This window comes from Podarcis pityusensis (assembly GCF_964106645.2).
Source record: "Podarcis pityusensis genome assembly, chromosome: 1".
Classification (NCBI taxonomy): Eukaryota; Metazoa; Chordata; class Lepidosauria; order Squamata; family Lacertidae; genus Podarcis; species Podarcis pityusensis.
In genome coordinates this window covers 108869854-108883891 of record NC_138028.1, presented here as the reverse complement: position 1 = coordinate 108883891, position 14038 = coordinate 108869854, and the positions used below count along the sequence as shown (strand labels likewise).

General features: G+C 43.2%; 1 protein-coding gene across 8 annotated transcripts in view; it reads right to left on the bottom strand.

Moving 5' to 3' along the window:
- Positions 1 to 14038, bottom strand: part of SLC4A10 (solute carrier family 4 member 10) — a 165934-nt gene that overhangs the window by 4547 nt on the left and 147349 nt on the right. For all 8 annotated transcript variants that reach the window (XM_081005915.1, XM_081005919.1, XM_081005916.1 and 5 more), the window contains 7 exons: positions 12765 to 13016; positions 11595 to 11663; positions 9650 to 9823; positions 8234 to 8356; positions 5788 to 5855; positions 4956 to 5072; positions 3262 to 3300 (listed from right to left, as the gene is read on the bottom strand). In XM_081005915.1, coding sequence (XP_080862041.1) covers positions 3288 to 3300; positions 4956 to 5072; positions 5788 to 5855; positions 8234 to 8356; positions 9650 to 9823; positions 11595 to 11663; positions 12765 to 13016 — 816 coding nt within the window. In that variant the 3' untranslated portion in view covers positions 3262 to 3287. The remainder of the gene's footprint in view (positions 1 to 3261; positions 3301 to 4955; positions 5073 to 5787; positions 5856 to 8233; positions 8357 to 9649; positions 9824 to 11594; positions 11664 to 12764; positions 13017 to 14038) is intronic.

The following is a 14038-nucleotide window of genomic DNA, read 5'->3' as shown; positions in this document are numbered from 1 at the left end:
GCACCATCAGCTAGTATGCACACCTTTTACTTATGCCTTCCAAAACAAAACTCAAAACACCACCCTCCTCTATCAAAAGGCTTAGGCTGCATCTTCACCTTATTTTCCTTTTAATTCATTTTCATTCAGATTATGTGGGTCTCCTTCTGCTGCTTCTCATGGGTTTGCAGAAGGCACCACTGAGTGCAACACAAGATTTCCTTGTAAGGGCAGGATGCCTGCTTTCAACAGTTCTGCTGCTCCTTCCAAGCAGCTCATATGCACTGGTCCCCTTCTCCCACAACATGGGAGCCACTTCAGAATGTTTGGGGAGAACATGTGAATAAAACTAGATGGGTAGAACCTATCACCTGGGTCTTTCTCACCCAGTATGAGAACTGTAGTCCGCAATATGTGGCGGGCACCAGGTTGGCTATCACACTCTGCTTTACCATCCTTGAATACATGGTTGCTGTGATAAATCTAAATCCTTTCCCTCTGGCTGTCACAGGAGAACAACATTCCTATATGATAGAAAGCATTACAATCAATGCGCCCTGGGGTTAACAATATCCCTCTTTCGAATCTTGAATTCATTAAAACGGTAAAGGGACCCCTGACCATTAGGTCCAGTTGTGACTGACTCTGGGGTTGGGGCGCTCATCTTGCTTTATTGGCCGAGGGAGCCGGCGTACAGCTTCCAGGTCATGTGGCCAGCATGACTAAGCCCCTTCTGGCGAACCAGAGCAGTGCACGGAAACGCCATTTACCTTCCCACCGGAGCGGTACCTATTTATCTACTTGCACTTTGACGTGCTTTCGAACTGCTAGGTTGGCAGGAGCAGGGACCGAGCAACGGGAGCTCACCCCGTCATGGGGATTCGAATCACCGACCTTCTGATCAGCAAGTCCTAGGCTCTGTGGTTTAACCCACAGCGCCACCCGCATCCCTTTTGAATTCATTAATCAACCTTAAATTCATGGAGACAATAAACCTAACAGTGGCAGGTTTTTAAAGCCAGATTAGAAGATCAACATTTACCCTACTGGTGGGGGCTGGAGGACAGGGTACTGAATAAAAAATGAGAAAAACCTGAACCATAGCAAAAGTTGCACAACATTTTTGTAGCACGTCAGTGATTGTTCTGCACAATAACAGATTTCACTGTGGGTCTCCCAGCATCTTGGCATGCCCTATCGCAAGGAACAGATCTCCCAAATGGTGGGGGTACTTCCCAGGTGGGTACCTTCTCTGGCCACTGCCAGAAAAGCCTTGCTGCTTCAGGCCAAAGGGGAGGTAAGCGAGTCCAGCATCCTGTTCTCACAGCAGCCAACCAGATACTTCTGGGAAGCCTGCAAACAGGACCCGAGTACTCTCCCCACTTCTGATTCCCAGAAACTGGTATTCAGAAGCATTCTGCCTCCAGCAGTAGAGGTAGGATACAACCACTGATCACTTTACCCCTCCTCTTTCAAAGCTGTCAGAGTAGTTGAGCCATCACTGCACTTTCTCTTCTATCTATCCCTAGCTGCAAACCACAGTGGGAACAATCATTATGCAGCATCTTCAGATTAACAAACCTGCCTTTTACTGATTGATGATGTTCATTAAAACATCACACAATATTGCTTGTCATTCGGAAGTAATCCTTTTCGCATTTAATTGTGTATGCTTAATTCTATCCACCCACCATATTGGATGCCAAATACGGGCTTAATGCACATCTCTACAAGTGCACAGGCAAGTCAGGATTCAACTGGATTCTTGATTTATTTTGATTTTAGTATGACTATTTCCCAGTCATGTTGCAAACTTGGGCATGGATTTCGTACATGGACTGACACTTGTGCCATGGGGCTTTCCCCCCTACAGTCCCCACAGAGTTCTATGGTGGGTCAGGAGAACCCTCAGGACAGCACACAATGGGAGGCTGGGGACCGTTCCATCTGGCAAGCTGAAACAGAACAGTCACCACAGCACCATGTTGAATTCCACCATAAGTCACAAAATGGTGCATATTTTACTTTTACTCTCCTCACCTTTAAAATGGGTGCAGCACGCTCTTTAAAAAAACAACAGTGGAGCAGGAGTAGCTAGGACAGTCTTTCCCACCCATGCTCCTCCCAGATGTTTTGAACTTGAAGCTTCCAAGGCCTTGCTGGCTGGGGCTGATGGGAATTGTAGTCCAAAACATATGGAAGGCACCCGGTTGGGGATTGCTGAGCTAGATTCTGCATGATCCAAAGGCTTGCAAGAAGTGTAGGGAAGGTGTTGAGAAACCCTTCTTGTTGCACTAGATTTGGAAAGGGAGGCTATCTGTGTGAGGAGAGGAGGGGGAAGCCTGTTGCACAAGTGTCAGTCCCTGTGAAGGGCTTCTGTTGACAGGGAAATCCCGCCCCCAGGGGTCTTGCAAATATTGCCCCATTTCATACATTCAGCAGCCACAAGCAACACTGAAGTACTGGGCTGGAAGGACAGCAACATCTGCATAAAAATGCAACTGCACAGAAGTCCAGTCTGTATAATTCTTACCATCTTAATAATAATAATTTTAAAAAGTGATCTTCTGACAATCTTGTGAACTGAGCCTCTGCTCTGTATTATACAGGGGTTGTACTGTACTGGGCTATTGAAGCAGCACTCCAGCAGAACATGTGGACTGGGGAAGGGCTTATCAACTCACAAACAGATCAAAGTTGTCAGCTCCAGGTTTTGGACTGCTCTTTGGCAATATACACCCTCCACAAGCTCCTACTTCCTCCATATTGTGACCCCCACCCTTCACTGCAGCAGGTACAGGAGGTTTTGTCAGAGGACCCCTCGCTGGAATGTTTGGACATTTGACACCAGTCCTGATTGATCATCTTGTTTATGCTGCTCAGGGAGAGGAAGAACACTGCAAAAGCAACATGCCATTTTGGGGTGACAAAACGCCAGGAGTCAAACAGAGATTCTTTGTTTCATCTAATTCGCTGGAGTTCAATAACTATGGCTAAAGCTGGCATATGTTACGAGTGCATCTGATATCTCCAGGAGATTGCTAGGGTTCTGAAGTTTGCCTGAATTACAGTGTTTAGAAAAATGAATGCATTTGTGGCATCCGATCTCAGAAGAACAGACAGGCATGTTTTCCAAGCGGCCTTCGAAACGTGCATTCCGTACCCTTCTAGTAAATTTTGTCTCCCCAAAATTTACACACAGTAAGTTAGAGAGGTTGCCAAAAGACACCATTTAGTAGTGGGGGAAGGAATCAAGGCAGAGGTTCAGGGGCAGGGTCTTACCTTTGGGGAATCAGCTTCAAGAGAGATTAGGTAGGGGAGCTTATAGTAGAAATGTGATAATGGAACAATTAAGTAGAAAATCATGTTAATTCAAAAGGAATGGCAATTGGGGAAATAGTGGTTAAACACAGTTGCATGTATACTCAGTTAAACATATCAAATAGAGATGTCACCATAAAAATGGCCATCTGCTTTTACAGTTTCACAATTAATTTAAGATATAAGCTAGCCAATACTTGAATGCAACTGACACAGGGGCTTAACAGTGTCCTGCTCTCCCCTCTGCTCAGTGCACAATATATGTCTACACACACGCACCTCAGGAATCCCCAGCCAGACTTCCCTTTCAACCTGGGCTCAAACTACTAGGAAACAGCTACAGCTCAGTGGCTGCCAGTCACTGCAGACAATACTGAATTTGATGGACCAACAATCTGGCTTGATATAAAGTAGCATCCTCTGTCCCGTATTGTGATGAAAAGGGGAGAGCAAGGCTCTGTCCAGCCCTAAGCAAACCTTTGGTTCTGCAGGTAACTGCACCTGCATGGGAATTAATTACGCCTTCAATAATCATTCAGTTCTTCTAAACAGTACTACTCTGAGCAGCCAGACTTTTAGCAAGCCTCCATTTGGAAAGGGGTGTATGTGTGGCAGGAATGCAATTGTGATTTATTTATTTTTTACTGTAGCTAATGTGAGCTGAATATGTTGATTCATATTCTTACCCACAGAGTTCGAACAGAACAGCTACAGATGATCCTCAGTTTGTTATGGTTGGTATACATGATGTAAGCTATCTGAATCTCCCTTGTTTACAATAGCCTAGTTCGCCCTGAAAAGAGCATGAAGACAAGCATGATCCAATAGGGACCTGTGCTGTCTGAGAAACTCACTTGTAGGCTAAGAGGCACACCTACAGTCCCAATGCTGCAAATACAGTATAGTACAAAGCTAGGATTACAAATCATGTACGAGGCGCCTCCAACACAAGCTGCTGTGCAATAATTAAGTTAAAAAGAGACAAGCTCTCTTATGGATCCAGAAAGACCAGGCCATGAGGAAAGGAACAGAACAGAGAATGCACTTGACAAGGATGTCAAAACGTCTTCTCTCTTTTTTTTACCAGGAGTGGGGAGATTTATTTACAGCCCACCACTAGTAAAGTTTAGTTTAGTTAGTTAGCTATTAAATTTATATCCTGCCCTTTCCCCCAAAGCTGCTTCCATATGGAGGAGGCATCTTTAAGTGATGGACATGAATATCTACCCAGGGACTGAGCTGACCCCTTTGGCCATTCCTGCTAGTCCACATTCCCATGGTGATTCCTGCTGGCCTAAGGAGAAAAGAAAGGCCGTTTTGGATGACAGGTTGGCTCTGAAAGCATCTTCAGAGATCTGGGGATTCTAGAGGCTCTGCTGGTGCAGCAGCTGAGAGCATGAACTTGTGTAACGTGTGAATCCATACCCTCTCCGTTCTGCTGTGATATTATGCTATTGGCTTCCACCTACAATCCCTGCAGCAGAATGGACTGAATGTGTTCATAAGGTTCTCATTATCTGCCTTCAAAAATAAGTAGCTCAGCATTTTCATTTATTTTCTGCATCATCATCATAAATATTCTGCAGGCAACTAATTATCACTGAACTATTATGGTATAAATATAGGATAATTTTTTAAATAATAATAAAAAAAACCTTTTAGAAGGAAAGCTGGACTCCTTATCCTTGGTATTGTCTGACGATATCAACAGTGTCTTCCACACAGCTGTTTTTGACATTTCATCAGAAATATTTATTACAGATGGGTCATCTCTAGAACAGAATGAGCACACAGAGAGAGGCAACTGGAATTTATTTTCTGAAGTACTGTGCAAACAAGTAACTAAAATAAACTCACTGATCCACTTTAAAGTAGCCATAACACAATATTTAGCCAATAATTTAGGCAATTCAGTCAATGGAGCATCAGGCTTCAAGGGAAAGGTCCGTAACTCCATGAAAGAGCATGTGGTTTGTACAGGAAGAGGTACCAGGATCAATCCCTAGAATCATACAGCTTGCCCTGTTGCCCTGGTTGTTGTTTTGTTTTGTTTTGTGTTTTTTTTTTTTGCTGTTCTGTAAAATTCTCAGGGAGCGGGGCTTTCAGTTGAATAGAGGCAAAAATGCTTTAAACAAATAATGTGCAACAAAATTGGTTGTGAGATAGGTGGGTGCTATTGCCAACGGCCAAAAAGGATCTTTTAAAGATACAGTGCAAACTAAGAGCCAAAATGGATGTGATGTAGAAGATCTGTGATCGGTCTCTCAATGTATTTATTTTTTAATTTTAAAGCGACTGCAGACACCTTCCAAATTAGAAGAGGAGCAACAATGCTGTGGGTGGCAGTCCCCCCCCCCCCCAATTAATATACCACTACCACCAGAAGATGCTTTTAATCCTGCTGCGACAAAAAGGGAAGTATCTGCAGTGCTATTTTTCCAGAAAAAGACTTTTGATCAGGGGCAATTTTGTATCCCAGTGGTTTACCTGTAATGCGCATCTAGTGGTAACTGAACTGTGCCTTCCTCTTCCATCGCTAACATGCTTTGCTCTTCCTAGAGTGGGGAAAAACACAATAATTTAGATAGGAACAAACACCACTCTGCTGTAATAGTTTCCACACACTTATAGATTCAGTCATGAGAAAGGACAACAAGGTAATTTCTCTCTCTCTCTCGCCCGCCTCCCAAATTGTTTTACTCAAATTTTCCATAGGATGGCATCTTTCCTGTTAACTATTTTGTGAGTAAAAAAGCAGGTGCTAAAAATCAGGGCACTCTGTTTAAAGGGCAGTACCAAAGAGGAAGCTAATTTTCATGGTGGAAAATTGTATTCTCTAGGAAGGAAGCAAGTTAGCTAGTTCCTCACGGTGTGAGTTCACCTGTGTACCTGAGTTACAAAGGCCTAAATGGCTTGGGATCCAAGTAATAATTTTAATAATAATAATTTTATTATTTGTACCCCGCCCAGCTGACCCTATGGCCAACTGGGTAGCAAAGACCCACACAGATGTGATAGTTGCGCATATACTACAACTGTGTACACAACCCCCCCAAGCTGAAAAGCGTTTCTTTACTCCTTCTCTAGAGGCTCTTAGTATAGAAGCTACATCTTCACTCCATGTTCCAAGTGCCCATTGGCAGGCAAGGGCAGTACGATGAAACTAGCCTCAGAATATTTAGAATTAAAAGATTAAACTAGCCTACCCCACAGGTTGTTGTGAGGATGAAATGGGGAGGAAGAGAACAATGTCACCTCACACACCCCTTGAAGAAAATATGGGATACAAATGCAATCAATCAACAGACTGTGAATAAATATAATTTCTTGTCTTGACGCTGACTGCTCATCACAGATGGGATTTTCCTCTCTTATGTTGAAAAGCAAGTTGCAAAATTAAAATCTTGATCCAATCCAACCAGCACCTTTAAAATATCCTGTCAGCTTCATTTCTATTTGTACAAAGAGCTCATTTCTATTTTTAAAGCCAGCATAAATGGTGACTTTCCAATTACATTCCAGAGGCGCCGCTTCATATATTTATTTATTTTTATTCCTAGTTAATTTTGTCATTTCCAGGCTTCACAGCTTCCCAGGATTTTGACAGCTGAACAGGTTTAATAATAGCCTCAAATATTTAGCAATGCCATATTATGTAAACAGTAATAATAATAACCCCTCAAAAAAGACAGCGAAAGTAGATTTTATTTATTTATATATATTTTTAAAAGGTGTACATTCCTAGTTTTGTTTTTCTGTCACCATTCAGGTCTAAAAAGAAAAACAAAACAAGGGATGCATAAGAAGAAATATCAGACTGAAAAGCAAAGGACTCCTGCGACGATTGCGAAAAACACACCTGTCTCCCTTGAGTCGCTTCTGCATTATGAGAGACAGAACACATCACTTGGGAAAAAGCCCTATCTGGCTGTGCCGTGGGGGAAAGGATGCACAACCAAATCAATTTCCAGAAGGAAAAGGTGGATGGAGAGTAGAAAGAGGGCAAGTCATTACACGCTGCAAAGCCCTTATTCCCCTATTCTTGATGTCCAGGCCTGCCCTCCACTACACACAGGTTATTGGGGTCACTAATGACATAACGCTCCTAGAAAGTGATTAACTATGGGTGGTGGGTTCAATAGTGTAGTGGAGCAGGAATGCAAGTTGGGGTGAGTTTGCTGGCTGCCTCTCCAGTACCTTTCTCCTCTCTGAGTAACGATGATTATCATCTGGTATCTGCTAGTGTTGTAAGCCTGGGCAAGGAGGTTGGAAGATGGGTGTGGCCTGGCATATGATCCCATTTATTTGGCAGGGTAGGCTTGGTAGGCAGAATCCAATGTCATGTGAGTGGACTTCTGCTTGCACACTGGGATATCACCTTCTTTTCCCTTACTCCTGCAACCTCACATGAGCAGATTTTGAGGGCATGCAGGGCGAGGAGAGGAAGGCGAAGTCCTATTGAGCAATCAGAAGTCTGCTCCGCTCGTGCAATGATAGCGCAGGATACAACTCAGTCGTTTCAAAGATGTCTGCATGCGCATCTGAGCATGGGTTAAAACTTTGCTTCTGTGGGCAAAGTTCCCACAGACACTTAGATTTGCTGCATGAAAGCATTCTCATATTTCACAGAAATAATAATAAAATAATAATAATAATAATAATAATAATAATAATAATAATAATTTATTATTTATACCCCGCCCATTTGGCTGGGATTCCAACAAAATATTAAAATACAGTAATCATCAAACATTAAAAGCTTCCCTAAACAGGGCTGCCTTCAGATGTCTTCTAAAGTCTTGTAGTTGTTGTTCGTTTTGACATCTGATAAGCATAGGCTGTAAATTTCATGCTTTATTCATTTGATCAAGTGTGAACAGAAAGAAAGAAAGAAAGAAAGAAAGAAAGAAAGAAAGAAAGAAAGAAAACTTACCTCTTTTTCAGCATCCTCCAACTTCTTTTTCTTGCTCTCTGGCATCAAATCATCCAACCAGCTGAGCTCCCGTTTCGTGAAAAATAAGTCCATGAGTTTTCTAACAAACACCAGGGCCAAGACCTGTTCAAAGATATTTATATGGTAAGATATCATGGACAGCTGTAAAAGGTATGCTTCTTAAAAGACAAAGTCCAAAAGAAACAGGCCTAATCCTAAAATGGCAAAATTTGTGGGTACCAGACTAAAGTAACACCGCTAGGGTTGTCATATGTCTGGAATTTCCCAGGCATATCTGGAATACTGTAGTCGGCAGCAGTGTCAGGGCAGAAATCGGGAAAATGTCAGGGAAAATCCGGAGATATAGCAACCCATGTCAGCAGTGTCATTTTTTACGATTTCCCATAAAAATAGCTCAAAAACGTCCATTTCCTTTTTGCCAACTTTGCAAAAAAAAAAAAAAAAAGGCTTAACAACTTTTCTCTCCAGATTTTCACTGTTTGAAATATTGCAATTCTTAACCCCACTGAGTTCAAAAGCAGTTTTATATTAGTATTGTTTTATTTTCAATTCATGTAAAATTATGTATTGAATTAAATTTGCAGATTTTTATTTTTAATGGTCCTGACTTCTTATATTTTGCCTCATATTCAATGACTCATTGGGCTAAAGATGGCCTGAATGAGAGTTGATCGTTTCAACAAAACCCAAAGGAATGAAACAATGGTTTTTTAGCAGGGGAGCCTAAGTATGGGAATATAACAACCAGCACACCAGATTATATGATCGTCTTCTCTTTTTTCTGGCCCATTCTGCCTTTTTTCCAGCCCCATGCTCACAGAAGCAAAACAGGAAACAAAAATCATGTCCATGGCTGATAGGTCTAAAAAAAAAAAGTCTTGATAGTTTCTGGGCAGACTTGAGCCATTTATTTTTATGAGGTGAAAATAAAACACCACTGTCTAGTAGGTACAGTGCAAAGATTCCTAGCTGAGCAATGGCCAAATTGTTTTTTCCTTTACATAGACAAGCCTATTTTAATCTGGTAAAGGCACTGATTCAATTTGGAGGTGAACAGTAATGCTAATGTGCTTTTATCTAGATTAGCCTATTTTGAACTAGCAATTATTTAAGAGAAACTTGGCATTTGCAGTTTTTTAAAAAGCAAAAAATCCTCTTAGTTGAAGATAAGCAGGTCTGGGTCTGATCAGTGCATAGCACTGCGTTCTTATTTATCCTACAAAAATAAAGCGGGATAATTAAGAACCTATTGATAAATAGCTTCCAACCATCTCCATGGACTTTCTGCCCTGAAGGGCACCTTTTGACTCTCTGTAAGCTTAGTTAATATCAGTTATTCAATTTTGCTTTTATGGATTGCCTGGACCTTCTAGGCTCCGGAAAACGGATCCATACCATCATAGGAAAGACAATGGCAGCTCTTGAAGCCTTGATAACCCACAGCAGCACAAGACAGCTCAGCTGGATGACGGTGAAGAGATGGACTTTTCGGAGAGGGACATGCCTCAGGTAGATGAAGTCAGGCTGGTGTTTGGCAGGCATCCAGAATAACTTGATTCTGTCAAAAAGCTGAGAAAGGAAAAGAAATTCGGGAGGCAAGGAAATGCAAGAGTCATTCCTCTACAGACCCTCTACAGATGAAATACCGTATTTTTGCTCTATAGGACGCACTTTTCCCCCTCCAAAAATTAAGGGGAAATGTGTGTGCGTCCTATGGAGCGAATGCAGGCTCCTTGGCTTTAGCGATAGCAACGCGAAGCCTCCGAAGTGCAGAGGGAGCGCTCCCTCCGTGCCCCGGAGGCTTTGCGTTGCTTTCGCTGAAGCCTGGAGAGTGAGAGGGCTTCAGCAGAGAGGGAGAGCTGCACAGCGCCCCTTCAGCCAAGCGGGAGGAGAAATGGAAGGGGCTCTGTTTCTCCTGCCGCTTCGCTGAAGGGGCGCTGAGCAGAGAGAGGGGGAGGTTTTTTTTCTTGTTCTTCCCCTCTAAAACAAGGTGTGTCTTATGGTCTGGTGCGTCCTATAGAGCGTACGGTATTTAAAAGAGCAAGGATAAACGGCTGTCACAAAGGGAATGCAAGCAGTGCAACTATTGCCGTCTTCAGGACACCACATTAATTCTCTGTGTTAAGTCACCCCATCCTCTTCCCATCACATACACCGAATATCCCCAAGGACACAAGCACAACATGAGCATCTGCAGAGGCAGCCTTTGCACATACAACTGTAGCATGAGGGCTACTGTGTGACCTAAGGGTGTTTCAGGGGCCCAGAAGCCTCCACACAAACATCTGTATGCAGGAAGGCCCCATCTCTGCAGGTGGCCGTGCTAGAAACACAAATGTCATGGGCAGGACTACTCAGCCTTACTCCTGGCTCTTGTGTTGCCGTACATGGAAGCAACAACACCTGAATTGAATAACACAACAAACACCGGCAAGAGGATTTGTGCAAGTGAACCAGCTACACAAGTGTTGTACAACCATGATTCAGTTCCGCATTAGGCTGCTTAAGGATAGACTGCGGTTTTAAATAGTGAACATGATGTGTTAGTGTTTGTATTGTGTTTGCACTATAAATGTATTTCACACAAAATAAATGGTATTGGGGCAGTTGGAAGTTGCTTGGTGGTTCTGTTAGTTCTGTCTTTGTGAATGTGAGAGGTGTGGGGACTTCATGCAGATGGTCTCTGGAGGATGAAGTGAGGACAGGCAAGCTATGGATTATAAGTTATGCACTGCCACAAATGAGTTTTGAAAGAAAAAAAGACTAAGCCCTCTCTTGGGCTCAATGGAGAGAAACGCATTGTATTCATTAACGTATATGTAAATAATACTTGTTCAACTGTTACCAAACTGAGAAGTTAAATATTTGTCTTCAACTATTTGTGTAAGGCATATATTTTTATCACAAATAGCTAACATGATGCACATAGGTGTAAAACAGCGGCAAGCAGTCATGCAGGCAAGTGTGCACCATGGCAAGTCCAAAGTATTGTGCCACTGAAGTAGACACTACGGTAAGTGGGCATGGCTTCATTGACCAATGCAGTGGCTTGGCCTGTAGTTTGCTGAACAGCATGTGGTGATCAGTATCGAAAAGGCAGCCCAGCAACTAGGACTGTAAGCCTAGCTCTGTGCCAGATACAGATGATGGCCGCCTCCTCTTTCCTCTGCTGAGGGGCACGCCACAAATTCCTGCTGCCAGTGACACTGAAAGTTGCAGGGCTCCATTTCGTATTGGTTGCACCTTTCCAATATCTCTGTGAAACTCAGCAATGCGTATAATGTAAGCAAGGGGCAAATGAAAGGCGTAACAAGAGCCACAAAAAAAATATTTCACTAACCTGAATTCCTTTTAGAGAAGAGGCACCCATGTAAAGAAATACACCATAAAGCACTGGCATAGGGATAAACTGGAAAGAGGAGAAAGGAGGACAAAATCAAAAACTGGGTCTCACTTCACTGGCAGATAAGACAGGCAGAAAAGGCTTTTGACGAAGGCGATTGACTACCAGGGGCTCATACGGGAAGGAGTGTTTGATAGTGAATTTTCTCTGCTTCATCTGAACCCAGCAGGAATTGCACACATCCTGGGTGTTTTTTTTGGGGGGGGGGGGTGTCTTCAGACTTTCTGAACTTCAGTCCCTGTTCTTTTCCTAAATTCTTCTGTCCAAACCAACCCAGCACCAATTGCATGTTCCACATCAGTATAGTAGCAGGCATGCAACCTACTACTAAAAGCACGGGTCTGCGGATTTGGACATTAATCCAACACTAGCATTACCTGTGGAATATAAAAAGCTCTCCTTGACATTCCCCTTAAAAGTTGGCCTGTCCTTACCTTCAAATCAATGTAGAAGCCAGCTCACCCTGGCTTCTACATTGACAACATCAAAACAAAGTATTTGTTTGTCTCTGCATTAGATTTCCCTCAACCAGCCCCTACCTTCCTGCCATATGGTGTTCAGGGCTTGTAACAGCAATAAAAGACAAAGTAAAATGCATAATAACAAAATAAAAACCATTAAAATGCCTGCTTATTACTTGACCATTAAAAAGCTGGCAGATGCCATCTGCAGGTAGACTGTTTCTGTTGTTGTTCATGTGGAGCACTAACTCATCAGTCTATGAAAATGCCTTCCACTGATTCAGACTATTAGCCTATCCAGTCCAGTATGCCCCACTCCAAAGAACAACAGCTCCCCAAAATCTCATGCAGAGCTCTTTCCCATCACTTGCAGTCTGAGATACAATTTTTCAGTTTGTTTGTTTGTTTTCGTAAACTGGGGAAGCCAAGCATTGAACCTGGGCTCCTTGGTGTGTGATCTGTGGTGTGGATTGGATAGCTCAGTTTGTTTGAGGCTTTCTTGTATTTGGCAATAAGAACCTTACCCAGTACCGCATCAAGACACATACACCCATGCATTTTTAAAAACGAACATTTGTGCTAGAAATAAAATCCTTAGTAGTGCTATTTACTTTTCCCTTGGTTTCCCCCCAAAGCATGAGCCTACCTTAAGAATTCGGGTCAGAAAAACGGACGAGCCCATCAGGATGAATATCATGAGTCCCGTGACCCGCTGCTCACGGATCCCAAGGAATTTGGGCTGCTCTCCTGGAGCAGAGCACTCCGACTCCAGCTTCAAGCTGTTCACGTGAGAGATGGAGAGAACGGTGGCGGCAACAAACCACGGCAGGCCCATAAGGGAGCACACGCCCAGCATGAGAGCCACCATCAGCAGGTCCAGGTGATAGCCGCAGCCCTTCTGTTGAATGCAATAAACCAAGGAAGAAGAAGAAGAAGAAGAAGAAGAAGAAGAAGAAGAAGAAGAGTTTGAATTTGATTTCCCGCTTTATCACTACCCCAAAGGAGTCTCAAAGCGGCTAACTTTCTCCTTTCCCTTCCTCCCCCACAACAAACACTCTGTGAGGTGAGTGGGGCTGAGAGACTTCAGAGAAGTGTGACTAGCCCAAGGTCACCCAGCAGCTGCATGTGGAGGAGCGGGGAAGCGAACCCGGTTCACCAGATTACAAGTCTACCACTCTTAACCACTAGACCACACTGGCAATAAGCAACATTGCTAGGGCAGAAGCCGGCACGCTGCATGACCCTTCTGAACAGCCGGCAGCAGCTAGTCTAATGATGCATGCAAAAAGTACGTGAACTGTTAGGCAATGGCTGTGCTGCTGCAGGTTACCTTTGTTCTTCAGCCTTGCTTGTGGTATAACATACGTGGTTGGATTTGAGCCTTTCTTGTATTAGGCAGACACTTCTGCTTCAATTCAATGCTTTGCATTTGTGAGACTGCTCTGGTGAACATCGAAAGCTCCCTTACCTGAGAGGCTGTCCTATTCATTTCAATGGAGCTGTTTATATTCCTGCCAAACGCACCCAAACAAGTTCCCTGCCTCGAAAGGCGCTTGCTGGATTATTGGCCTATGAACTCATTCTTAAGTCGCTTTCACCCTGGCCCTACGATGGCTTACAAAATTTTGAAATGCAGCAGAAGAAATTCAAAACAGAGTGCAAGTTCCGGTTAGGGACAACACACTCAGATCTGTCCTCTATGGATGCATTGTGTAGAGCTGGGAAATAGCATGTTAAAAGCCTTTTTGCCATAGCTTGGTCATCGGCACCATAGCAGCAGAAAGAGGGGTAATTTTTTTTATTATTACTATTAGTAATAATAGTAGTATAATGCCACCCTGAATCCAAAGTTCCCAGGGCAATTCAAAACAGATTACACAGCCAGCACAGGACAAAAGCATCCAAGATGTATAAACGCAG